The sequence below is a fragment of the Lissotriton helveticus genome, chromosome 4_1 (genome assembly GCF_964261635.1).
Source record: "Lissotriton helveticus chromosome 4_1, aLisHel1.1, whole genome shotgun sequence".
NCBI lineage: Eukaryota > Metazoa > Chordata > Amphibia > Caudata > Salamandridae > Lissotriton > Lissotriton helveticus.
In genome coordinates, this window is record NC_136063.1 from 347,479,658 (window position 1) to 347,505,974 (window position 26,317).

General features: G+C 44.7%; 1 protein-coding gene across 1 annotated transcript in view; it reads left to right on the top strand.

Moving 5' to 3' along the window:
* The window catches only part of CSMD3 (CUB and Sushi multiple domains 3), a 3,006,114-nt gene that overhangs the window by 2,043,116 nt on the left and 936,681 nt on the right, over nt 1-26,317 (top strand). The window contains exons 25-26 of the mRNA XM_078686868.1: nt 409-600; nt 10,039-10,165. Of these exons, the coding sequence (XP_078542994.1) occupies nt 409-600; nt 10,039-10,165 (319 nt within the window). The remainder of the gene's footprint in view (nt 1-408; nt 601-10,038; nt 10,166-26,317) is intronic.

Here is a 26,317-nt window from a genome sequence, read left to right on the forward strand (position 1 = left end):
CCACCCAACAGAACATTCTGTTATTAGACAGCTGCTGGTGGCCCACATTTGCTTGGTGGACCAATATTGGTTTTAGACAGCAGACTCTTTGATTGGTCTTTTGGTAATGCCTCTTTTGCACCAGAGTTTGCACCGCACACTCAAAGAAACACGCTCATTGACCGAAGACAGCTTGCATTACCTCGTCAGGCCACTGCATACACTGACAACATGCTCCTACTCAAGTGCAAAATATTTTATTGTCATGCTACCACCGAAATGATGGAGCTTAGCTGCCCTTCACCTGTAGCCATTGGAAAGTTACCAAGAGTACATCCTAGATAGCAATCGGCACGTTGTATGCATTTTTCAGATGGGCATGTATATACAGTCTGCATGCAGTGATATGCTACTTTTTTCCCTTAACAGGCTTCGAGCTGTCACACTGTGAAGATCCGGGAGTACCACAATTTGGATATAAAATCAGTGACCAAGGGCATTTTGCTGGCAGTACCATCATCTATGGGTGCAACCCAGGCTACACACTGCATGGAAGCAGCCTACTGAAGTGCATGACAGGAGAGAGGCGGGCATGGGATTACCCTCTCCCATCGTGTATTGGTAATTTAAATTATATTTATTATTGTTATTAAGGAGTCATTTTTATCAACTCCAGGTGCATTTTTATCAATTCCGTTGTTCACAGAAAATGTTGAATCAATCTAAAAGTTCCTATCTCCAGTTGGTTTCCTATATATGAAATACAAATTGTACATAATGTTTCTTTTTAAGCAAGAGCAACACATTTGTAACCTTGTTTCTGAGTGCAGAAAGGAAGATTTTGGTGGTCAGTCTGATTTCGCTATTTGACTCTAAATTACTTTTCCTCAGCAGGAGGTGATTAACATGTCCAATACACGGGAAATCAAGTTAAACAAACCCTGCTTAGATAATTCAAACCAGAAACAGCTAATGCTAATAATATACTTTTGTTTAAAATCATTCCTTTATGTAGGGCACACATTTAATTACCTTTTCCTATGTTGTTGCAATATGCATGAAATAAGAAAAAGTGCCTGCATACTAGTACCAACCTCTTTTAACTAACAACATTGTTCAAAAATGAAAATAAAAACCTGATTCTTTGTAAAAATGTCTTTTGTTTTCACCATGCAAAATGTGGGAAGTATTCAACTTATGACCATTGCATGGTCTGGACTGTCACTTCACTGAGTCCAGTAAAGAGACAATTTGCAAACAAAAACAACATTGATAAGTGATGAAGGAAAGGTCTAGGCAGCTGATTAAAATGTCATTGTAGAAATAACCCATTTCTGTGAAATAATTGCCATAGAAGTCAGGACACAGTATGTAGCTAGTTATGTAATAACCGGTTTTAGGCCATTGTAAATTGGAAAAAACTGTGAAAATCCCATGTACCCCACGGGAGTTATTACATTACTACCCATGGTTTTGTTTTGATGTATTTCTCTAGAGCCTGTCTTGCTGTCATTGCCAGTCTCTCAATTCTTAATAAAAGAAATATTGATTTCAAATATTACAGACAAGATAAACAAGTTATGTTCATTATTAGGTCGAGCCTAGGTAGCTCACATGTGCTCTCTCAAGACATGCTGTATTCACTCTGTGGGCTACAGCCCACCTCCTGCTTTCGATTTACGTTTGTCAGTGTCATTCAAAATTCCTTGCTTCTAAGCGACTAATGCTTGCTGCGTGTCCCACCTTTTCCACAAGTGTTAACTCCTATGGGTTAATCCCCGCTTGACTTGCCCTCTTTCACTTGTGCCATTTTGGTTCGTGTCTTTGAAACTGACATTTTTTTTTTAAATGTACAACGGGCACTTCTGTGGGTGCTTGTGCGGCTGCGTGACTTTTATCAGCACAGTGCCCATAGCTGCTTGCATTGTAGGATCTTTCAGTGGCGAAGTTGAGACTTGAACCCGGTTCACCAGTTCCAACGTCAACAGCTATGGTAGTTATGCAAAGTGGTGATGCCCTTAAATAATTGCATTTTTCTGAACTCTTGCTTTCACTCCGAAGCAAAAAACATTTTTTCAAGTGAAAACTTCAATGCTCACAGGGTTGAGGTTTTATCAAGCCTGATGCAAACTATTCCAAAAGCTGTCCCTGTGGATCTACTCGACAGAAAGGAAGGAGGTAGGCAAAACATTGGCAAAAGGAAACAAGGCTTCCGGAGGATGTAGAAAGCAATGGGGTAGGAAATAGCAGGCCCATTTAAGTCTGGTGAGATTGTCAGGATACGTGGCAGACTATTAAGAGATGCTTGGGAGAGCCAGCTACTCACATGTACAAATCAACAACACAATGAAGAGTGCGCACACACTCTATAAACATGCAGACAACATAACCCTGTATAACTCAGACAGTACATCAGAAGTGAGGTGCAGATGGACAGTGAAGCATCCAAGAAGATGAATGGTAAACTGATCAATGCTTGTTCTCGCTTGAAGCAAACTGCTGCAAGCAAAGCCAGCTTCCCTGGGGCTGTCCTCCTCGTCTCCATTGTGACGCTCTCTCCTTCCCTCCCACTCTCTGTAGTTTTGGTGGACTCTCTAGTTGGCCCTTCCCTTCCACCCGGCTGGACGCTAACCCCTTCTGATATTTACATTCGGCCTTTTAGGAGACTGCTATGAAGTGTGGCCACCACATCAACACAGTATAAATAAATAATTATCTTTGGTCTTGCCAATATTTAAGATCATGCCACTTACAGGACAGAGTGGAAACCAACATGGCTTGCAGGGGCAAGGAAGACTCAATTGTAGTGATGTAATTACTGATTGTGGTGTTTTCCCCCTTAAGAAATCTCCTCACATAGTCGATGGCTGGCTACGAAGCAGGCAGTGTTGTGCCTGAGCACGTTGTATGTTCACTATTCAGGTTACAACTTAATACGTCTAGGCACAGATGGGGATGTGGCTTGCTGTATTTTTTTGTATGCATGATTTTAGGGGAGATAAACTCTTGGGAAACAGCAGCGGACAGTTCACCGTTTTACCCAGAGGATTACTCACATCCTTGTCAGATCTTAGCTGTGGTTACTTCACGGGTGCTTTACCAGAGCGGTAAACATTTTTCCTTAAATGCAAACTAGAGGCTACAGCAGTTGGTAGACAAGAGGGCAAGTTGGATATGAGTCAACACTGGCATTATGCCAATCTCTAGTAAATAAGTGCTTCTGTAATATTTTAAGGTTTCCAAACATTTATAATGATAGGTAGGTGCAATATGCTGGGAGGTGAATAACAAATACAAATATGTTTCACTGCATTCTCAATGCTATTTTGGAAATATTTCAACATGTACAGTACCACTAAATATTGGGCTTGCTCAGGCATAGTAACATGTCAGGGTAGCAAGAAGCATATTATTTTCTCCACCTAGCACTTCCTGCAGTTAGCCTTTCCCATCTCTCTCGCTCTCTCCTTCTCTCTATCTCACTTTCTGTCTCTCTCTCTCTCTCTCTCTCTCTCTGTCTCTCTCTCTCTCTGTCTCTCTCTCTCTCTCTCTTGGTTTCTCTCCTCTTTCTTCACATGCTAGTGTTGTCACTATGTCTCTCCCTGTTTTCTTTCACTTCTCTCTCTCTATGTAGCTTTTCCTCGTCTCACTCACATTCTACTCTTTCTCTTTCTTCACTAAGTTTCTATTTCTCTTTTCTCCTTCTACTATTTCTTGTTCTCTGTCTCTCTCTCTCTCGTTTCTCATACTATCATCTCTATCTTTGCTCAATCGTTTCCCCAATCTTGCTCTTTCTCTTCTCTATCGTTTTTCAAATGTATTTCTTTCTCTCTCTTCTCTTCTCATTTTTCTTTTTCCTCTTTCTCTTTTTCTCTTCCTCTCGCTTTTCTCGCACTCTTTGTCTTCACTTCACTTCACTTCTTTTCTCATCTTTTTCTCTTTCTGTCTCTTCTGTCTGTTCTTACTCTTGCTCTTTCTCTTGCTCTTTCTCTTCTCTTCTTTTTCTTTTATATTGCTCCAGCCTAACTAGGGCACCACATTCATTGACACATAAGTGTGGTGGGTAAGGACCAGTGCTGCTTACATGAGTTTTAAGCTCACATTGATTTATATGTAAGGTAGTGAAGGATACAAGCCAACTTAACCGATTGATAATAGTTAGGTGATGTTTTATGTGCAGCCTCCAGCTAACCTATGAAGACAATCCTATATTTAGGTAACATCTTGAAATTCAACAATAGGTGGGAATATGTCTCTTTTGTGTAAAAAACGGCAAAGTAGGATATTATGAAAAGCATCAGAAGATGATGTTTGTTTAGTAAGCAGTCAACTTGAAAGGTATAAAAGCAAAATATTGCACAGTGGCTACTTTTTTTCTTTTTTCTTGCTTTTTACTAAAGGCCAGTATTTTCATTCCATATCTAACCTTTTCCATGCTCATGACGAGCTCAGCTCGTCATGAGGCACGGTTGAGCTGTGCTCATGACGAGCTGAGCTCGTCATGACCGTTGGAACGTTCACACGCGGGAATAATTTCCTCGCTGTGCTGAACGTTCCAAAACGGGTGTGGTCGTGACGAGCTCCGCTCATCATGAGTGCAGCTCCGCTGTGCCTCATGACGAACCGAGCTCGTCACAAGCACAGTGGCGCCGCACGCGGCCCCCCTGCCACCGCACAGCAGGTGAAAACGCCCCGCAGCGAAGGAGTTAAAAAGGCCTTTGTCTGCATTTGCATTAAGTTTGTGAACCTAAAAGCCATAAATCTAACATTATGTTATCATGACAGCAGGGTATACGAAATACATGTGCAAGACTGAGTAGTGTCACCTGTGAACTGCCACACAACATCTCTTGACTATACCCAGATTGCTAATTATTTCATTTAACAGTGTTCATGAAAACAAGACTTTGGTATTTCTATGAACATTGCCAGAGCACAGATAAGTCTTCCTGGCATATACAGGCTTCTAATGACAGGAGAGGAGGGACTGAGGTGCACTTTGCAGGTGGATGCTGGATTGCACATGTCTGATTTGTGTAATTCAACTATGGTCCCCCATATTGGTGCCATCCATTCAGTTAAATAAACATACTGCACATGGCTCAGGCAGTTAAGTATATATTTACTTAGTGGGGCTGTCAGGTTGGAGTGGGCCTGGTGTCCCAGCACAGTGTTCAGTGTTCCAAGTAGTCCCGACTGGCATCTTCTTTACAGAAATAAAGAGAGTAATGGCGTCGAAGACGAACCACGCATAAGGACCAAGAGGGTTTATGAATTGGAACCCCACGAATGAGTGTCATTTACCCAAATTGGCACAATCTGATCTCAAGCTGCTTTGCTTTTACTTTCCAAAGAGAAGTTAACTACTACTGTGATTATCACTGGACCGTGACAGCACACTCATTGGTGATGAGCAATTTACGCCTTCATATTACTGGAATAATCCAACTGACCACTGGGCCAAGAATATTGGTCTATGATCAAAACTAGTAAAAGATTATCGTATGTCCTTTCAAACGTGGACAACAATGTTGATCTTGTGGAATGGTGACGATCTCTCGCCCTGATGAAACCTTTTTAGGTGAAACACGTTGGTTGTGTTCTTTTGAAAAAACACAATAAAGTGATTGTATCACCACCCAAGACCTTCAATCCTCTATATTTTGTTTCTTGTATATATAACACTGACAACTGATTATCGTTGCCTCTCTATTTGTATATATTCTATGCCTATGTTTGGCCAATGAGCAGCTGACTATTCAGGTGGGCAACATGCTACATGGGCATACTATCTGTGACTACTTCAGGTAGTGTGACTTTGTAATCCCAGGCTGCTTCCCTTGTCTTGTTCAGCGTCCCCAATAATTGCCATTTGGATATCTGGGGCGAATGGGAGACATCCTTATGCAACTAGATCATTTAATCTATGTGCTTTTGGTGCACTAGCTTTTTGATTGGGGGGGGGTGAAGACGCCTGGAAGCAAGGGCCTTGTTTAAAAAAAAAAAGAATTGTGATATAATTTTTAAATAGCGCTCAAGGATAAAAAAGCTTTTCAGAGACACTGCTAGACATAGATCACAGCCCGATAGATAGAGGCACCTAATATTTATTGGTTCCACCCATGTTTTATCGTGCAAGAAGCGTCAATAGGTAATCACTTCCTAAGAAGGTTTGTGTGAGGACCATCATGTAGTGATTTAAGAATAAAGAAAGATTCTGAGTTCCTAGTTAGGGGATAGGGATTTGTACACACGTGAAAAATAGAGATAGTTGAGAACAATTAGCTGCAAGTAAAGTATTGGCAGGATCCGCCTACATCTGATTTACATGGGAAACCTGAGAGTTTCTAGGATAGTAATTCTGAAACCCAAATGTGACATACTTATTAGGAGAAGTTAAAGTGGGCTTCGTTTACATGCAATTTAACATAGCTTGCATAGTTACTCAGGTCTTAGCAAATGTAGCTGTGATATCCGTTCAATAGGTTGGCAGTCATCCAATGCAGAGGCTGCCTGGAATGAAGCAGCTGGATGAGTGTAAGCTTTGCCCAAAGGTGAGGTTTCTGAAAATCAGAATGTGCAATGTGAACTATAAAAATGCATCTTAACCTACAAAGATATGGTATTAATTCCTGTAAATTCCATCACATTGACTCTTCTTCTTCCTCATCAGACACCTTAAACAATAATGGTGGACGATGTTTTCTCAGCTAGTAACTGGAGTACAGTGATTTCATCCATCTTAGCCTTCTCAATCCTTACACTAGCAAGCAATTCAACACTGCAGGTGACAACCCATGTTAGTTAATCAAGCACATGTCACGATACTTGTAGTGTAGTGATCCTAATACCACTTAGGCCTTCATTATTAGTTGGCTGGAGTAGTTTAATCAGGAGTACACAACTCCAGTCAATTTGTAGTGTTCTCGCACCTGGATTTACCAGGTCCTCGCATTCCTAGAAACATTGGGTTCCCTAGATGTGGTTCTGCACTTAGTGAACCACCGGCGGAGACTGTACGCAGAGGTGTAGCTCGGCCCCCGGCCCAGCCCCTGCTGCAGTACGGGAACGCAGACAACACTATGCGAACATTGTCAGCTCTATTAATCTATCTCGCTGCCACTTGCCACCTGTACTCTGCCCCCCGACCCGTAGCAGTCCCATGCTGCCACTTACTGTCTTCTCAAACCAGGCTGTAAATGTCAGCAGAAATGAGTTGGTTATTTGTTCCAGAATAGGTAATGACATCAGGAAAATGATCCAGTATTTGTGGGTCTGCATACTGTTACCAGTGTGACTGGAATACTTGGAATACCCATTACTTGGTGCAGGATACCAGCCAAAAATCAGAGCGTCGATCTCCAATAATCCCATAACAAATAACAAGTAACTCGCAATGAGGCTCATAATGGGGAAAACAATTTTGATAAACCATCACGTCAATGGCAACAAAGGAATAAAACGACAAGCATATATTTTAGCATTTTAAAACCATCCATCCACAGAAAGGTAGTGTTATTATTAGCTGAAAATGTAGTGAACGTTCAGGAACCCAAAGTCACATATGCAGTGGCATAAATATATCAACAGGCACTTTTCTTATCTCTAGCCTAAATTACATACACTAAGAAGGGAAACCTCTCAATAAAGGAAACATATACATAGATTGTGTGTGCTCTGGAAGACAGATGATGAAACACATGCTCACTGAGACCAAGTCACATTGAAAAGATTGCCCCCCACCCCCAACATAGACACTGGGTGACACTGGAACCAGACAGGAAGAAAATTGTACAGAATGAAAGCAAACAAAATCAATCCTCTGTCACAGTGACCAGTGGCTGCCCACATTAGGAGGAACCGCAGTCCTGGATTGCCCTACCTCCCATGTACTCATATGCACACATAAAACTAGGTACATACAGACAATGGGAAGTGTTCCCACTGGGGTCCAGGGAAAAAGTCTTGCACCACACTACTAAAAAAAGCTTCACCAGCTGTTGGTGGTGTTGTGGCCATGGGGTGATAGTAAACCACTTTAAAAGAAATGCCACTTGAAGTGCAACCTTATCAGTGAAAAGAATGTACTACTCTGTTAGTGAATAATATGTCAAGCAGTGTCAGCGGAGATTCATTTCATGTTCTTCTGCACAAGAAAACATAACTTGAACTTTCAACCCCAGAGCCAGCTCCAGGCAGTTCAAAAATCCTTTTTCAGCACTTGGCCATAAAAAGCACATAAAAAAGGTAAAATCTAAAATATTTAAAAATGAAAAAAAATCAAATGTTAAATAATCGCCCAAGCATGCATGATCAGAATTGTTGCGTCAACACAGCCATACTTAAATTCATTCTATCATTATTTAATGACCAAACATAATATACATCTCTGTACAGGAAAACTTGGGGTAATTCAGTAATTCATAAGCCCAACACATTATTCCTTTAAAAATGTGGTCGGGTAGATAAATAGGTCTTCCCTTCTAGCATGCTCCCTAATTTATTAGGTAGTATACGGTCTACTCTCAGGTGAGGAACTCGGGACAGCTGTACAGTATCGGACGGATCACAGACCTGATTTAAAAGGCCTTGTGTTGATGTAGCCTTTTAGGCCAGAGAGCCCAGGCTTTTATCACTGGGACGGACTTCCTCTAGAGAATTCCTTGCTGTCCTATGATTTCCAGGATCTAAGGGTTTAGCTGCTACAGGTGCTCCGGGTGAAGCCCAAGAAGTGTGTGCAGAGCTAATATGGGCCTCATTGGCTGCTTGGTTTTCCTGTCTAGCTAACTGGCTAGATTTTAATTTACCTTTTTTGGCTCTCCCCACAGGCCTGGTATTTCCCTTGGAGATTATTCTCCAGAATTAATCACGTATTCACTGTTCTGATCACCAAGGTTACGACAACATGCCGGTGGATCGAGGTCACATCCCTGCAGCGTTTAGTAAGCTCTATCTCCATGCTGATCACCCCTAAAGCCCTAAGCATCCTGCTATCAAACAAACTATGACTCAAGCGCAGCCTCTGACAACCATCGGTCGGATTTTACAAGGCAATACATCAGGAGCCTCTTGTTGCTTTTATGAAGTAAATCCAATCTACCAAACTCATATCTGTAAGGATCGTGGGCGCTCGTTTAAATTCATTTCTGCTGGCCTTTTACTTTACTGTAAAACATTTTAACTACAGTACTGTGTACTTACAGCCTACCTCGCCCCAGTTCAGCCAAAAACCCGCCCTCAGCAGTTCCCCGACAGAAATGAAACCATGTTTCTTGAGGAAGGCAGTTGAAATCTGCTGATGTGACATCACTAACGTGATGATGTCACTCTTTTATTATGCCTGAAAAGGGGTGGGCCTTCCTATGAGGACATACCAGGCAGCAACAGAGGAAGAGCAGGAATTACGTTTCTAATAGTTACCGGGCCATCTGCTGGAGGAGAAGGATCGCATAGACCCGCCCCGTGAAATAAGTGCTGGTGCTTAGCACCCGAAAGCACCGGCACAAATTGAGCACTGGTAGTGCATATACCTGTCTCTTTATCACAGGCTAAATGATCCAAACAGCAACACTTTATAAACAAAAAAAGCTGTTTAGCAGCATTTTAAATATCATTGCGTCAGCAAAGTGAAATATATAAAATATTAATCACTGACTCTAGTTTAACAAAGGACTATGAGGTGCCCAATCACCACTAACAAATGGTAACACAAAGGGGACCGTGTAATTGTGCACAAAATGTGTTGCAAGCTATGAAAAACACATTCAAGCCAATTTCTAGGGCGGTTTCCGTAACCCCACATTCTCACTATATTCTGTACTGTACTTTTTGAAGAATTGATGAAGTGGTCTTCCAGATGGCTAAAGCTGCCGGCCCACCGACCCAAAAAACTTCACATTTTTATAGTGGGGACACATACATACAACATGTTTGTTTCTGTAAGGCTTTAGCAACATGCTAAAAAGTATTCTAGCTGATTGATTTTGTGTATATTGTCTTATCAGTGTAAGTCTTAAAAAAAAATCAATACAAACCGAAACCATTTGATCTCTTTTGTAGCTGAATGTGGAGGTCGTTTTAAAGGGGAATCTTCAGGAAGAATATTATCCCCTGGTTACCCATTTCCTTATGACAATAATCTTCGATGCACATGGATGATTGAAGTGGATCTTGGAAATATTGTCAGGTAGGTTATTGATAGATATGTGTACTTAAAATCTTTAGTTCATATTTATTGGAGCAAGGGAACATTTATATTGTAATCCATTTGCTATCAGAAGACTGTATTGTTTGAAAACATCATACTTGTAATGACGCATGTGCAAACTTTCATATTTTAGAAAATTTGGATCACTTTATAAATATTCTTGTCTTTATCATCGGAGCATAGCGGTTTACGATGGGTCATTGTCCCACTCATTCTTCAAAGGATATCGGACTCATCTCATCTAATAATGCAGGACTATGAATCATAAATTGTCTTGATTTCAGAATTTAAAGTGATATTTACATACGTTATGAATGGCACCAGGACTAGAACTATATGCTTAAGCATGGGACATAATTACCATGTCTCCTTGTAGATTTAAATTTGGTTCTGGGGATGAAATTAGGAGATATAACTTGTAGTTCCAGTACTGTCAGAGATATTCCTTAACTCAAAACGTTATTCGTATTTAAGACCTGCAGGGCCTCATTTACTATAGTTTGATGCACAGCAGCACAGCAAGCCTTCCTGCTGCACTGCCTTGCATCAAAATAAAAGGTCAGGAATGCGCCATATCTGGCACACAATCAACAACTGGGAGCCAATGCAGAAACCCTGACGTCATGTTGCAAGGGTGTCTGTGTTGCGGGCTTGATTGTTTTTTCTGTAGGAAGGGATACTTTCCTGCACTCAAATGATCATTGATGGTATTTTCCTCTTTCTTCTGCAGCATGCATAGACAGAGGAGCAAACGAGAAGGAATAAAAGTGTTTCTCCTTGTTGCGCCGCTCCTACAGGATTCTGATGCATTCCCAGGTTTACGATTCCTCGTAAATCTGTGAATGCTTCAGATTCCATGGGTATTGCATAGGAACACCCATAGAAACACCCATGCAGTGTTCTGCATAAAAGGGCTCATATATTTACATGGCCATGAAAAGCCATTGCACCACAGGACCTTCAAAAAAGTAATGCTCTGGTGGCAGAAAAGTGCAGCTAGTGCCTCGTAAATGAGGCCCTTAGTGCTTTTCACCAACATCTCTGAACTTTCCTTCCAAATATGCACCTACCATATCATCTTTCTTCGTTTTGTTTATGGTAACAGTGATATAAAGTGATATCTTTTCAGCAAATAAAAAATAGAAGGATGCAATACGAAGTGGTGTATGCTGCAGTAATATGGAATGGGAAGCTAAACTGGCCTTTCATCACCATGAATAGATAATCATCATCATCTTATTATCTTAAACCAAAATGTAAACAGTTTTTTTACAAAGTACAATATGTTTTCAAATGTCAGAAGGTGGAATTGTGTTTAAATCATGCACAGAAAAGACAAGAAAGAAAGGAAAACACTTGGAAACTATGAGATAGGGCGAACCAACTGTGAATGAATTGTAAACAATGACATTCTCCAAATAAATTGGAAACGTTGTCCTCAACATGTGACACCTACTAAATGCAAGGCGTGCTGTGTTTTAATAAGACGCAGCATCGGGTTCTTCAGTCCCATTCAGGTCATTCACACCATCTACCACTCCTTATCAAGGTAATCAGCTTGCTTCATTTAGAGCATTCACAAGGTCCCTTTGCTTACCCTGGGAGTCAAAATAAATCTCAAAATCCCCATTGAATGTCAAGTTAGAATGACTTGCTCTGTGTACCTGACGTGACTTTAAGACATCACAGCACATGAGGGTCATTGTCCCACTTGCTTTGCACATGCAGAGAGTTCACCCCTGTTGTGAGTGCCTCCCGATACAGAGGCCGGCTATGTGTGCTCTGTTTAAATATACAACAATGTCCACCAGGGACAGTTGTCTTTAAAGGAGTGAACAATGTATTAACCCACCTAATCCTAAACTGTAGCTGATTTTAGAATAAATACTTTCCTAACAGCCAAACATATACCTACTGAAAAGAACATGATAAAAACCTGAATTCCATGACGTTTTGTAGGAAAGTTCTATCAATGTGTACCAGTAACAGAAGGTAATTGGTTGAACCAGGTACCACAAATCTCCTGGAACACATTTAGACTCGGGAAAACAAATGTTCTTGGTAGTTTCGTGTGCTGAACTGGGATGGCTAAGAGTGGCGTTGGGAGAGTGCCATACAGCTGAAAAACCAATCTCCATTTTCCATTGTGCATATATGGAGATCTAGGGTAGTTGAACTGCCAAGAAGCAGGTCGCCTGGGAAGAGAGTGCATAAGTTTGCTTTAGAACCTGAAAGTAAAATCTGGACATTTTTGCTAGAATTGGCTAGTGTCTTATTATGAAAATAACCAATGAATTAGTGATTTATAGTTTACAATGCTTGCTCTGGGGGTATGGTGAGCAAAGTGATGGGATTATCCATGTTTCAGAGCCTCTCCTCAAAACACCAGAAAAGCAGCAGCATTCAGATCCCCCAACCTCATTGTGTAGTCTTCAACATGCTGCAGTCTTTAACATGCTGAGAAAGACGTCTGGGCACTTTGAGGTGACAGCCATCATCGGTCATGAAGACGCAGCTTTCACCCAACTGTAGGCAGATTACCCGGTCACTGGAGTGCCTCTCATTCCTCATGTAAGGCGATGCACAGCAGTGGTGATGAAATCGAGCTGCCTGTCTATTGGACAAGCTGGGATGCTCTCATATTAAAAAAAAGAAGAGCTCCAAAATTACTAAACTGGCATATATATTTTGGATCTCCTAATCCAAAAGATCTTACCAATACATTCATTTAGAGAAAAAACATTACAGGTGCCAGGCTCAGTTAGAGGCACATGCATCAAGGTATGTTTTTGTGAGTCCTTAATTGCGATTATTAAGGAATCGCAACTAAGAACTCGCAAAAGCCTATGCATGTGGGAATCTCTATAAAAAGTGCAATTCCTAAACATTCCTTAATTGCGACTCGCAAAATGCGATTCGCAAGTTGCAATTAAGGAATGGCTCCCCATTCATTCCTATCGGCCTTCAGGCCAATAGGAATTTACAGGAAATTGCACCCCTGGAATTGTGATATGCACCCATGTTGCACACACACATGCCCAAAGGGCATGTGTGTGTGCAACATGAAACATGAAACTTTGAAAAATGCACTATAGTGCATTTTTCTAAGTTTTTGCAAATTACTGACCAGTTCAATTGCTCGGTAATTTGCGTCCCCAAATAGCAAAATCACTATTTAAAAGTGGTTATTGCATTGCATCTAAGTAATCGCAAATTGCAATTCCTTAAATGCAATCACAATTAAAGAAATCGCAATAAATTGCGATTTCTTAAATTGCGAGTGCCTTACACTTTCATGCATCGCAAAAGCTCTTTTTAGGGACGCAAACAGCAGATTTTTGCGAATCACACTGTTTGCGCTCACAAAAAATTATGCATGTGCCTGCTAGACACATAATGTTTGCGGTATTTGACAAAGTGATTGGTACATTCATAATTGGATCATTTTTGGTAATGGAGAAACAAACCAATGGTCTAGTCAGAATGGAGAGTTTTTTTCAAATTACTTAGTGTTGAAAAGTGGATTATTAGTAGGGGCAAATGTATATATGCCACTGGTAATAAGGCCACTAATACAGTATAGGGCTCAGACTAAGTCTTAATAAATGATTCCAATGCTTAACCATTGGCAGTTTGGCTGCGAGCAGGCAGGCTTAACATTAAAGACAGGAATATAAAGCATTTAAAAACACCAATTGAGTTAATAATTAAGACAAAATGCATAATACAAATCCAACACCAACTAAAAAAAACTAAATATTTGTATCCTTAAAATGACACTAAAACAACAAAAATCCAATGTAGGGAACTGGAGATATTAATTTTTAAACATTTAACATTGTCTAGCACATAGCAACCTATAGCGCCTTATCCGGACATTGGTCATGATAGACCGGGTCAAAATCAAAGTTTCAGGCCAACCATGATGCAGCCGTGGGCTGCTACCCCTCGCGGTAGGTCTAGGTCAAAGGTTTTACCTTCATACTTAGAAACTTTTCTGGAGTTTTTCTTCTGGGGGTCGCTCGAAGCTCTCAGCCTGTCCGGATTCGGTAAGGGTTCACTGGATTGCCTTGCGACAAGCTCCCGGTCAAACTTATGGAAATCCGACCTACGGAGCATTCCAGAGAGACAACCCAAGGATCTAGGCCGACACACAGTTGAAGGCAGGCGGCTTGGATTTTGCGGTTGCTCTCGGTCACCTTTTCTTCATTTGGACTTAGAAACTTTTATAGAGCTTTTTCTCATGAGGTACCTCGATGCTCTTCACCAGGCCAATTCAGTGAGGGTTTTCCAGCCTCGGATTTCGACTACTTCTGGTCAAACTCTGAGAGTAGGACCTACGGAGCTTTTAAGCGGAACAAACCTGGGCGGCAGGCCGGCTCTCGGTTGAAGGCAGGCGGCTTAGCAGGCCAGATTGAGTAGGCCGCCTTATGGAGCTTTTTTCCAAAGTTCTACAAACTTCTGGAACTTCTTCCTGAACTTCCCGAAAGTGTCTCAAACTCACTCCAAGGGTCTGGAAGCTCCAAGATGGTCCTTGAAAGTGGAGGACTTTAGTTCCCATAATCCACTTGGACAAGACCCTTACAAATCCACTGGCAGTGCTCCAGGTTGAGGATCCTTGGTGGTGATGTTCCAGGTGAGCTCTGTTAACCTGTATCGTGCATGGAGTCCACTCTTTAGTCCTTTTACAGCAAGGTAACCCACAGGCTGTAGTTTCAGATGGTGCACAAGGTGGAGTCTTCAGAGTGCATGGCCCATCTTGCTTTCTTAGGTTTTAAAGCTGCAGATCCGAGGAGCTCTGTCCTTCTTTGATACTTATTCCAATTTCTCTGAGTCAAGCATGAGGTCACTCCTGTCAAATAGGTTGCAGGGTACCACCACAGGTCAGACCACTTCCTGTAGAGTGTGGCACTATTTTGTCCCAGAGTGCACCAATTCCTTTCATAATGGCTGATTTTCCAGCAGGGAGAGAAGAGCTGGCTAAACTTACCCCTAGGATGAATAATCGCATCTGCTCATTCCTTCCTTAATCCTAGCATCTGACTGGGGTCAAAAGAGTGGAGTTGTAAATGACACTGGTGTCTTCCCCTTCCCTTGAAGTCCATTGTTTACAACTCCTTCCCCTTTCCTGGCATTCCTGTGCAACAGAACACTGCCCTCCCAGCAGAGCCGGTCAACCCCAGGGGCTCTTTATCACCTCTTCAAAGCAGACCCACTTAACTCTGAACAACCAGGACAGACCACTGGAATGCTCAATCTGGGCTTACAAACAAGGACGTCTTATAACTTCTTGGATGTACATTTTAGGAGAACTTCAACAATATCATATTGTTTGATTTATTAATACCATTCTGGGAAGTGTTTGAATGGTACTTTTAGCCTTCTCGTATATATGTTAAACCAGGGCTACACGAAGAATTTTTTAGGTGACCCTACACATTCACTGGGTCGAAACGTCGACAGCTCTTTCCTTTATGCCAATGTGGACAACATTGTTTTTTACACTGCGCCAAACTTAACATAATGGCTTTGTAAATTTATTTGTAGCCCTGTATCAGGCTGGACAGGCTTTGTATGTAATTTTTTATGTATATATTTTCGCTGCCCTCCTCTTTTTCCACAAACCCCTCACTTCTGCACTTTTCTGCACTAACCCCTCTTTTTTCTTTTCTTGGGGCACCACTGCATGATTTATTCAGATATATGCTGTGTTTTGAACATGCCAACATGTGTCCAATATGATTAAACAATGTTGAACAGGAAGTGTTTATGAGTAATTTAACAAACGCTATTTGAAATCATTGTTTGTTTTCAATTGTGTTCCACTGGGACCATTTTCTCCTGTTCCGATAATTCTAGTTGGCCATGAAAAGTTTCATGGTGATCCATCAAGTAGGGGCCAAGAAAAAGGGAGGGGGTAAAAAAAGTGTCTTTCCCATGTTTATTCCGATGGAGGTTTGAGTCGTGACTACAGCCCTAACTGCTGGATGGAATTTCACCAAATTTGACAGAAAGGTAGCTCTTGGTCCAGAGAGAACTTTTTAGGCCTCTTAGGAGGTCCCACAGGGACAATGCCTGAGGTTAAAAAAAAGCCTAATAATAAAAAATAAAAATAAAAGATGCACAGGTTCCTGTGCTTCTCTACTATTTAGCCTCTAATGGGGGCCAGGTCCTAGAGGAATGTGGGATTACCAAAAGGAGGGGGGCTCATGGGACCCCCCCTGAGGCTCATTTAAGCCCTGGGGCCATGACCTCCCCAGGACTTTTTTAATATAATGGAGGGGGCCCACTGACCCCATCTCCTGGGCAGGGTTCAAGCGTTGGGGATCACCACCTCCACGGGGCTAAATTAAAAACTATGGGGGGGACCATGCGGACCTCCAGCAGGAACACCCGGGGAGTGAGGGGAGGTGTGGTGGGTGCAGCTTTGCCTTTCTCGGCACGCCAAGGGCATGGCGGATCAGCTCCTTCTCAGTGGTCTTCTGCACAGGGACTCGGTTCTCGTTTTTGAGTCTGTGTGCCCCTCTGTTAATGGCAGTAACTCCTGTGAATGTTTTTAAATGGCTGATTCCACCATGTGTCACCCCCGCGGTGCCAATGGCACCGCGGGGTAATTTGGTGTAGGTGGAGTGCGGACAACTGGTGTCCCTGCTAGTTTTTGTGGCTACCTGTTGTTGGGGTTTCTGCTTCTCCATGCTATACTTCCCGTCTCTGTCTCTCTCTATGTTTGTCCAGGTGGCGGAGGTACGTGTGTATGAGTCACTGTGGCTTAGGGGATTAGGGTCACAGTTTTTTTTCCTACATGGTTATGTGTTATGAACTGGGGATTCGCTGGTTGTGGGTTCTTAGTCACTAATTAAGGCAGTCTTGGCAGTCGTGTCTGGGAGCCTTAAATGGGTGTTCCCTTGTTCCTGTGGCAGGGGCTTCTGGACTCGTTCGAGTTTCCTTACAGCTGGGGCCTGATTCAGTTGTTCATTTTATGGGAATGGAGATGTCTCTGATTTGTCCAGTTTGGTGGCTGGCCTAAGTTCCTGTTGGGTATTGGCTGTGGTTCTGGGTGGCGTTCCCTGATTGGCCCTTGGGGGTCTTGATTTGATTGGTCAGTGGTATTTATTAGAGGCTGGTTTCTCTGCTTTCCTGATCCATCATGGAGGGTAGAAGTTCAGATGTGCGTGAGCCCAGATGTGAGGAGGAAGTGGTGGTCCCTGGATCTTCCACTGCTCTTTCCCTGGCTGATGTGCAGAAGATGATTGAGGCGGCAGTGGCTGTGGCCTTTATGGCTCGTGAGCCTAAGGGGCTTAAGAGGCAGAGGGTGGATGCCTCAGCAGATGTGGATCTGGACGTGGAATCAGATGAGGAGGTGAAGGGTCATTTTGTCCAGGGGGGAGACCTTCACAGGGTTCTGCAACATGTTTGGGACAATTTAGGGTTCCCTAGTCCCTTGGAGGGTGGAGAGTTGGAAGACTTTTTCACCAATTACGAGAAGAAGGAGTCTGAAAGCCTCCCTGTTCATACATCTGTGAGAAATGTGCTAGAAGGAGAGTTGAAGGATGTTGACAAAAATGCCTTTCCCCGGTTTCTGGCAAAGAGGTATCCTTTACGAGGGTTTGCTGGGGTATTCCCAGCTGTGGTAAAGGTGGATTCCCTGCTGGCTGGTATGGCATCTGAGAGCCTGGTAGTGTCTGAGGATGCAGTTCCTTTGGATCCTGAGGACAAGCGGGTTGAGGGGGCTTTGAAGCGGTCCTTTGCTGCCTCTAATCTTGCAGTTCGGTCTGCCGCTTACACCAGCTATCTGGTTCAGTCGCTTCTAAAACACTGTCAGGGTATTTCTCAGCAGCTCTAGCAGGATGAGGATCTCTCAAAATCTTTGTCCATGTTGGAGCAACGGTTGCGCTTCTTGGCAGATTTGTCCTTTAATTCCCTAAGTGTGGCGGCAGCAGCAGCTGGGGCCTCGGTGGCTGCTCAGAGGCAGTTGTGGCTTAAGCCTTGGAAGAAGGAGGCTGCTCAGAAGGCTGCCATGATGAAGCTTCCCTTCATGGGCTCTAAAATATTTGGGGAGCCGTTGGAGGCGTTGTTTAAGAAAACAGCTGAAGACAAGAAATTGGTGGCTCTGGTCTGTACTTCTCATAAGGGGAAGTTTGCGGGTTATAAGCGGGCTTTTGGGCAGGCGTTTCAATCTAAAATTGCAGCCCAGCCCTTTCGTGGTAGGGGACTTGGTTGGGGTGCAAACTTCATTCCACAAGTCCTGGGGTCAACAGGGTGCTTCCTCTTATTCCAGTCCCTCCAAGTCATTACTATATGGGGAGTTAATTGGGGGTGCCGTTTGGGGGTCACCTCATGTCTTTTTTTCGTATTTGGGAGGAATTTGTTTGAGATCAGTAGGTCCTGCAGGTGGTCTGGCTGGGCTACAGGATCAAATTTGGTGTTCCTCTGGTGGATGTGTTCGGGGGTGTGGCCATGGCCCAGGAGTTGTTCTGGTGGCTGGTGGATCAGAACCTCTTGCAGGGCTCGCCCTTTGTGTCCCAGGAGAGGTTGGTCTTGACAACCAATGCCAGCGAACTGGGATGGGGTGGTGTTGGCTCAGGAGTCCATGCAGGGGCTGTGGTCTGTGCTGGAGACAGGAATCTGTTCGAATTGGAGGGAGTTGAAGGCTGTTCAGTTGGCGTTGACTCATTTTCAGACTTGAGTCCTCCAGAGGAATATGATGGTTTATTCAGACAACATGGTGGTGGTGTGTTATGTTAACTGCCAGGGGAGTGCTAAGGTGGCTTCCCTCAACTTGTTGGCTCAGCAGATCTGTCAGAGGGCGGAGTCAAACTTGTTGTCTCTGAGGGCTTCACATCTGCCGGGGGATTGGAACTCAGAGGCGAATGGCCTGAGCAGGGTGTTTCCCTCCATGTCCGACATGTGCCTGTCGCGAGAGGTAATTGGTTGCCTGATGGCCCGTTTCGGGGTCCCGGAGGTGGACCTGTTTACAGATCTGGGAAACAAATTGAGGGAGAGATTTTTTTCTCTGGTTCAGTCAGATGCAGTTTGGAGGGTGGATTCCCTGTCCTTCCGGTGGGTGGGGGGGCCTGATGTATGCTTTTACCCCGATTGCTTTAATTCCGCGGGTCGTGCTGAAGGTCAAGCTGTATCGGGCCTCAGTGGTCCTGGTGGCTCCGGATTGGTCTAGGAGGCCTTGGTTCCCTCTGTTGTTGAGGTTGGTGGTGGGGCCTTGCTGGAGGTTGCCGGTGGTCCTGTGTCCCCTGTTGTGTCCCCCTCTTCTCGGGGGTCTCTGGTCCGCCTGGGACTGGCGGGTTGGCTGTTGAGAGGTTGAACCATGTGGCTTTAAGGTGTTCTTTTTCTGTGGCTGAGTTTATTCAGTGGTCCATGCGCCCTTCAACTCTCAAGTCATATGCCAGACATTGGGTGTCATTTCTGGATTGGTGTACAGCACAGGGTTGGTCGGCGTTGGAGGTGGATCCGATGCGTGTCTTGGATTTCTTGAAGGATGTATTCAACTTGGGTCTGGCTGTGTCCTCCCTGAGGGCTCAGTGGGCAGCTGTACGGGCCTTTAGGGATTCAGATTGTGAGCCGGTGGTCCCCTTGGTGTCCCTGTTGTTGAATGAATGAATGAATGAAGGGGTTTTTGTAAAGCGCATGCTACCCTGAGGCCTTGTAGCGCTACAAACGGGCAGACTGGAGGGCAGAATAAGACCGGTTAGAAGGGGTTTGTAAAAAAAAGAGTTTTCAGGAGACGGCGAAAAATCTGGAGGTTAGATTCCCCGTGGAGAGCGGGAGGCAAAGAGTTCCAAAGCATAGGAGCGTTCCAGGAGAAGGAGCGGCCACCCCATCTGGATCTGTGGATCTTCCTCGTAGTTGCGAGGGAGGCCGTGCTGGAACGAAGATTCCTGGATGGATGGTAGGTAGTAACAAAGGAATGAGTAATGGCAGGTCAATTTTTCCAAATAGAACCATGGGCCAGGCACATGGCCTTGAAGCGAACCCTGGACTGAATTGGCAGCCAGTGCAGCTTCCTTAGAGCTGGTCCTGCCGACTGTCTCCGTGGAATCTTGAGGTGAAGGCGGGCCGCACAGTTCTGGATTCCTTGTAATTTCTGAATGGTGGCCTGCGGGAAGCCCAGGTACAATGCGTTCCCGTAGTCCAGCCGGGACAGGATAATGGCTTGTACCATAATTCTTCGGGCCAGAAAAAGAAGTAGGGGGAGGATCTTACTTAGCATCCTCATCAGGCCAAAGCAGGTAGCAGAGAGCTTAGAGGCTTGATAGTTGAGGCAGAGGGAGTTATCGAGCCATATCCCAAGGCCCTTAAATTGGAGCTTGGGAGCGGGCATTCTGCCGAGACAGGGCGGCCAGGAGAGGGCCGGCGCCAATGAGGAATATTTGCCCAGAAACATTAGTTCCGTCTTGTCACCGTTCAGCTTAAGGTGGGCTAGTGCCATCCACTTAGCTACAGCCTCTAAGCAGATGCCAAGATCACCCGATGACCCTTCGGGGTGGTTTAGTGCAACCACCAGCTGGGTGTCATCCGCGTAGGTTACAATTTCAATTCCAAATGGTAGCACTATCTCAGCCAATGGTGTCATATAGCTATTGAAGAGCGTGGAGCACAGGGAAGAACCCTGAGCAACCCCACAGCTCAGAGGCCACCGATTGGATGTGACCATGCCCGCGCAGACCTGAAAAGAACGGTCCTGTAAGAAAGAGCGGAGCCAGGTGATGGCCAGGCCTGTCACTCCAAGATTTTGTAACCGCTCGGCAAGGATGTTGTGGTTTACAGTGTCGAAGGCGGCACTAAGGTCTAGCAAAATAATTGCTACTGCGCTACCCTGATCTAAGAGTCTCCTGGCTTCTTCCGTCACTGCAATAAGTGCTGTCTTCATGCCTAACTTGAGGCGGAAGCCTGTCTGGGAGTCATGGAGAAGTTTGTTGGACTCTAGATTGTGAACTAAGATGGAATTAATGTGTTTCTCAGCTAATTTGCTTAACCAGGGGAGTAGGGAGATGAGACGGTAATTGGCCATGTTAGTGGTATCTAGATTCGTTTTTTATAAAAGAGCTCTGACTTTTTCACATTTCCATGACGCAGGCACCTTTCCTACAGAGATGGAGGTGTTGATAGCATTCATGATTACCGGAAAGATAACATCGGTAACTAAAGTAAGATGTTGTGGTTTAGCGGGGTCCGTGGGAGACCCAGAAATTACCTGCGTGATGAGTCTGTTCAACAGGCTCTCATCTAGCAGGGGAAACTCAGTGAGAGAGCACTGACAAACAGAGTGGGGGCTCTGGGGGCTCTTGTTAGATGGAAGGGTAGACCCAGTCTGATCAGAAATAAAGGTTTGGGCTATGGCCTGAATTTTTTAATGAAATTAGTCTGCCTGGCTATTGCAGCGGGATTGGGCGTCCTCCGGATTGAGGGTTTTCTGCGGGGTGGAAATAAGCGATTTGGCAATACAAAATATTTCTTTTGGAGCGTTTGCAGCAGCGCTGATTCTGTCCTTGAAGAATGTGGATTCTGTAGTTGAGGAGTTGTTTCCTCCAGAAACTTGTCATTAAGTTCTTTGCTCCCAGTTGGGATCTTCCTTTGGTTTTTAGGGCCTTGCAGTGGGCTCCTTTTGAACCTCTGCATGAGGTGTCTTTGCAGTTTTTGACGATCTAGGTGCTTTTTCTTGTTGCTATCACCTCGGCTCGGAGGATTGGTGAGTTGGGCTCCTTGCTTTGCTCTGAGCCCTTTTTGAGTTTAGTTCCTGATCAGATTGTTCTACGACCTGATCCTTCCTTTGTTCCCAAGGTCCCTTCCTCGTTTCACTGCTTATAGGATCTGGTTTTGCTTGTTTTCTGTCCAGATCCTCTTTCTGAGGTTGAGGTGCGGCTGCGCTATTTGGATGTTTGGCGGGCTTTGCAGGTGTACTTGCTGCGTACTAAACCTTTTTGTAAGGTGGATTCTCTTTTGGGCTGGCTGGTCACGATCTGAAGACTTCTGGGGCTACTCTAAGTTGATGGCTGCGGTGGGCTGTGGGTTCTGCGTCTGAGACTTGTGGTGTGTTGGCGCCTGTGTCGGTTCAGGGGAGATCGACTCGGGGTGAGGCTGCTTCCGGGGCTTGTTTTCAAGGGGCTTCCATGGCTGAGATCTGCATGGCTGCTACTTGGAGTTCTCCTCACACCTTTATGTCCCATTATCGTTTGGTGGTGGGTGGGATTAGTTCTGCTGGGTTTGGGAATGCGGTGTTGCGTTCTGCCCAGTGGTGTGACTTTCTGCTTGGCTAATAAAGTCTGTTTTTACTACTGAGTGATGCCAATTCTTGCTTTGGTATCTGCTCATGTGGTTTGGACTGTGACGGGGAGGGCTGACGAGGAGGTAATGTCTGGTTACTTGCCAGCAATACCGTCACAGTCCTGTTTCCCATCCCTCCCTGCCAGTTCGGCTTTTTGTGCTTGGTGGTACAGGATGTGGATAGGGGGTTATGGGTTATATGCCACAGGATGTGGGAGTGGCCTGGAGGGAAGGGATGGGCTTAGAGTTTGCTTGGAAGTTCTGGTGGGAAAAGCTTTGCTCATGTGGTTTGAACTGTGACGGGGAGGGCTACCACTCAGAGTAATGAATATTACCGGTAAGTAACCGGACATTCGCATTTTAATCTGTACTCTGATTTTCTACACAGGGCAACTAGGAATGCCACACTGAAAATAGTTTTTAAAGCCTTGTCACTGTAGTGTCATCATAAAAAAGGATTATTTTAACAAGTCGCATTGTGGGTTAAACTACAGCAGTGAGATTAAAATGGTAGACCTAAAGCCATGCAGCCATGCTGTCATTGTCACATTAGCGGATTGCACAATAAGTATTGCAGTTCAGACATTGAATTTTCCATTCTATGGGTGCAGGTACTACACCATTTGCTATGGCCTTATACGATAGCTGAAGACACCAATTAGGGCTTAGACAATTCCTATATGTTTTATGTGTCGCTGCACATACACTTTGCACTGAACAGCAGTGCCCAAGTGTAGAGATTCTAAAAACCAGCAACACAATTCAATGAAAATTGGGGGTGACCATCTAAAATAGGCATTTCCTCACAGTGTGCCGATGAGTTGCAGTGGGCATCTAGATCTGTGTTGCTATTTATGTATGTTGGTGTTTTTATACATGCACATTAATGCTACTCTCATGGGGGTAATCTACCTGTAATTGCTCCCATATGAGGCTGCATCACGTGTACGATACATTACACCTGATCTATATAGTTGTAGTCAAATGACTAACTACTAGCCTATCTGTGATAATATCAGTTTTGTTATTATTGTGCTACACCCCAAGCATTATGATGATGTTTGAAAGCATAACAGTCCCCTGTGGTACAAATACCGTTAAGGCTACGTTTTGGCCAGTGTTTCTTCATACTGTCTGGAGAATAATTAATTTACCCATGTCAGGCCATTTTATCAATGTCCATGGATGCTCTTGTGTTCTCATTTCCTTATACCGCTCAACAGGAACGACCTATATGCGCCATCTATCCCATTTCTCTACATTGGGGTGCTATGGAAGAAATCTGATGGGATAACTTCATCTCTCCCCGGTATACATAGCACCACTGTTAGACCTGACATCATTGGCATGAGTCTCTCCTCCATTTGTTCTGTTTGCCTCCTCTGTTTACGATGTTTTTGCTGGTATATGCTTTGGGCACTGTGCCACTGCTGATCAGTGCCACAGTGCAAGTGCTCCCTATGTGAAATTGCTGTATTGATTGACTTCCATGTTTGGCTTATTTGGTTTACTGTCAGTCCCTAGTAGAGTGCACCAGGAGTGCCAGGGCTTGTAAATACAAATGCTGCTAGTGGGCCTGCAGCACATGTTGTGCCACCCACAAGAGCGGCCTAGTAAAAGTATGTCTGAAGGTCTACCATTGCTAGACCACGTGCAGTCTGACTGTCACGAGGACTGCGCAAGTACACATACTTGCCAGTCCCTAAACCTTCCCTTAACTTCATGTTAGTCACCCCTATGGTAGGCCCAAGTGCAGGGTGCATTGTAAGCATAAGGTAGGACAAGCCTGACAAGGTTGGCATGTCCTAATAGTGAATTACAGCCATTTTCGTTTTTCACTATTGTAAGGTAACCTGCTCTCCATAAGTTAGAATGGGCTGCCAGGATTATTAATGCTATAATTCTAGCGGGCTCGGGGAGCATGGTGCAATGTCGAGTTTGGTATCCCTGAACTCAGGGTTTAATAACGCATCCGTTTGGGTGGATGGTTTTTGGACTCTGTGTTTGAAAATAGCACTTTTAGAAAGTAGCTATTTTCTTGTCTAACTGTCTACCGGTCTCTGCTGGTTCTGGTGTGCGTGTGACAGGAGCTGGGTGGCTCCAGAGGTCTGAATGAGTCAGTGTGGGATGAGTGGGGCATTTGCATTGAGAGTAGGGGAAGAGTAGCTCCTGATAGCCTGCCCTGCCTGATACAATGCTGGCTCCGCCCCCCTGCCAGGCGACTGATGACTCTGTGCCTGCCAGGGACTTTCCTGGCCCCACCTCCTGCCGGGCAGCTGATGGCCCTGCCCATGCCAGTGACAATGCTGGCTCCGCTCCTGCTGGGCGGCTGAAGACTCTGCCCTACACAGTGAATAGGCCAGGTGCCTCGGCCTGGCAACACCCACAACAAACCCAAGATGGGGGGAAATTCCCCTGCCTGGACAAAGGGATCAAAGCCAAAAAGGGGTATAAGAGAAGGACCCCTGAACCAAGAATTTAGATCACTTCTGACAAGGAAACCTGAACCAAGGACAAGAAGCCTGCTGATCCAAGGACTGCCTACCCCTTCTGCCAGAGTGCTGTTTGTTGGGGGAATCCTGCAGTTGCTTCTTTATTTTTGCCAAGGAACCAGGAGAGAGGAACTGAGTGTGTACTCTCAAACTTGCTAAGAAAATCTCCAAGGGCTGGAAGAAGTGCCAGCCTCCTGTTGAAGTCACAGGGTCAAAGGACTTCATTTGTTTGCTGAAAGTGCTTGTTGCTGGAACCTGAAATCCAGCACCTCTGAAGAATCCAGCAATCTCGACGCCGACGGACGCCGCCGAATCCACCTCGACATCGTGAGTAACGGCTCCAGTGTCCCGCACCCTCGACGCCGCCCGCCGGGCCCGATCGACGCCAGTAGCGACGCCAGTGAGTAGCGAGTTCGGCTCCAGCTCCAAGTGACCCTGTGTCGACGCCGCCGCTGATCGCATCGACGCTGAGCCCTATCGACGCCGTGAGCGCTGCTCACTCTTGCAACATCGACATCGATGACGCCGTATCCTGCTTCATCCCGTGAGCGCTGCTCCCGCCTGACTTCGGTCGACGCCGCTGCAGATCGCCCCGACTCCGAGGCCCGATCGACGCCGAAGACGCGACGCCGCTGATCATCGAGTGCTTCACTTTTCCAAGGTACTGTGTTGTGCGGGTCTGTGCGACTCCGGGCTCGACGTAGCGCTCCTCGCGGTCGACGCCGAACCTTTGGATTAACTTTGCCTCGACGTCGTGTGACTCCCGTGTGGGTTACATTGTTGCCAAGAACTGTGTTTTAGAGAAGAAGAGTTGCTTTTGATACTAAAGACTTTTGTGCTAAGAAGAAACCGTGGTTGAACTATTATTTTTCCTTCCATGAGTATTTATTAAGACTGTGGTATATTTTTGTCGTTATTTGGTCTTGTGCTAAGCCTTATATAAAAATCCTTATTTTTATAATACTACTGTGTCGTGTCCATTTGTAGTGTATTCGCTTTATTACTGTATGTGGTCATAAATGCTTAACGCACTGCCTCTGAGATAAGCCTGTCTGCTTTGCCAAGCTACCAAGGGGGTGAGCAGGGGTTCCTGACTAGGAAAGGTGTGTCCCTATTTGTCAGAAGTGTATACCTCTGCCATCTAGAGACAGCTGCTTCTAACATTGGTGGGGCAGCGGTGAGGATTTGATTTAGGACCCATGTGCAGTGATTAGTGTGCGCTACATAGTGAAAGCAGACCATAGCGCAGCCACAATCTGTTTTTGGTAGGATTCTATTTTTGTTCTCCGCTTTCCTGGAGCTTGATTTTTGAAAACTGCCAGTTTTGACCATGAGTGATGCCAGAGTCACTGCCCCTGTT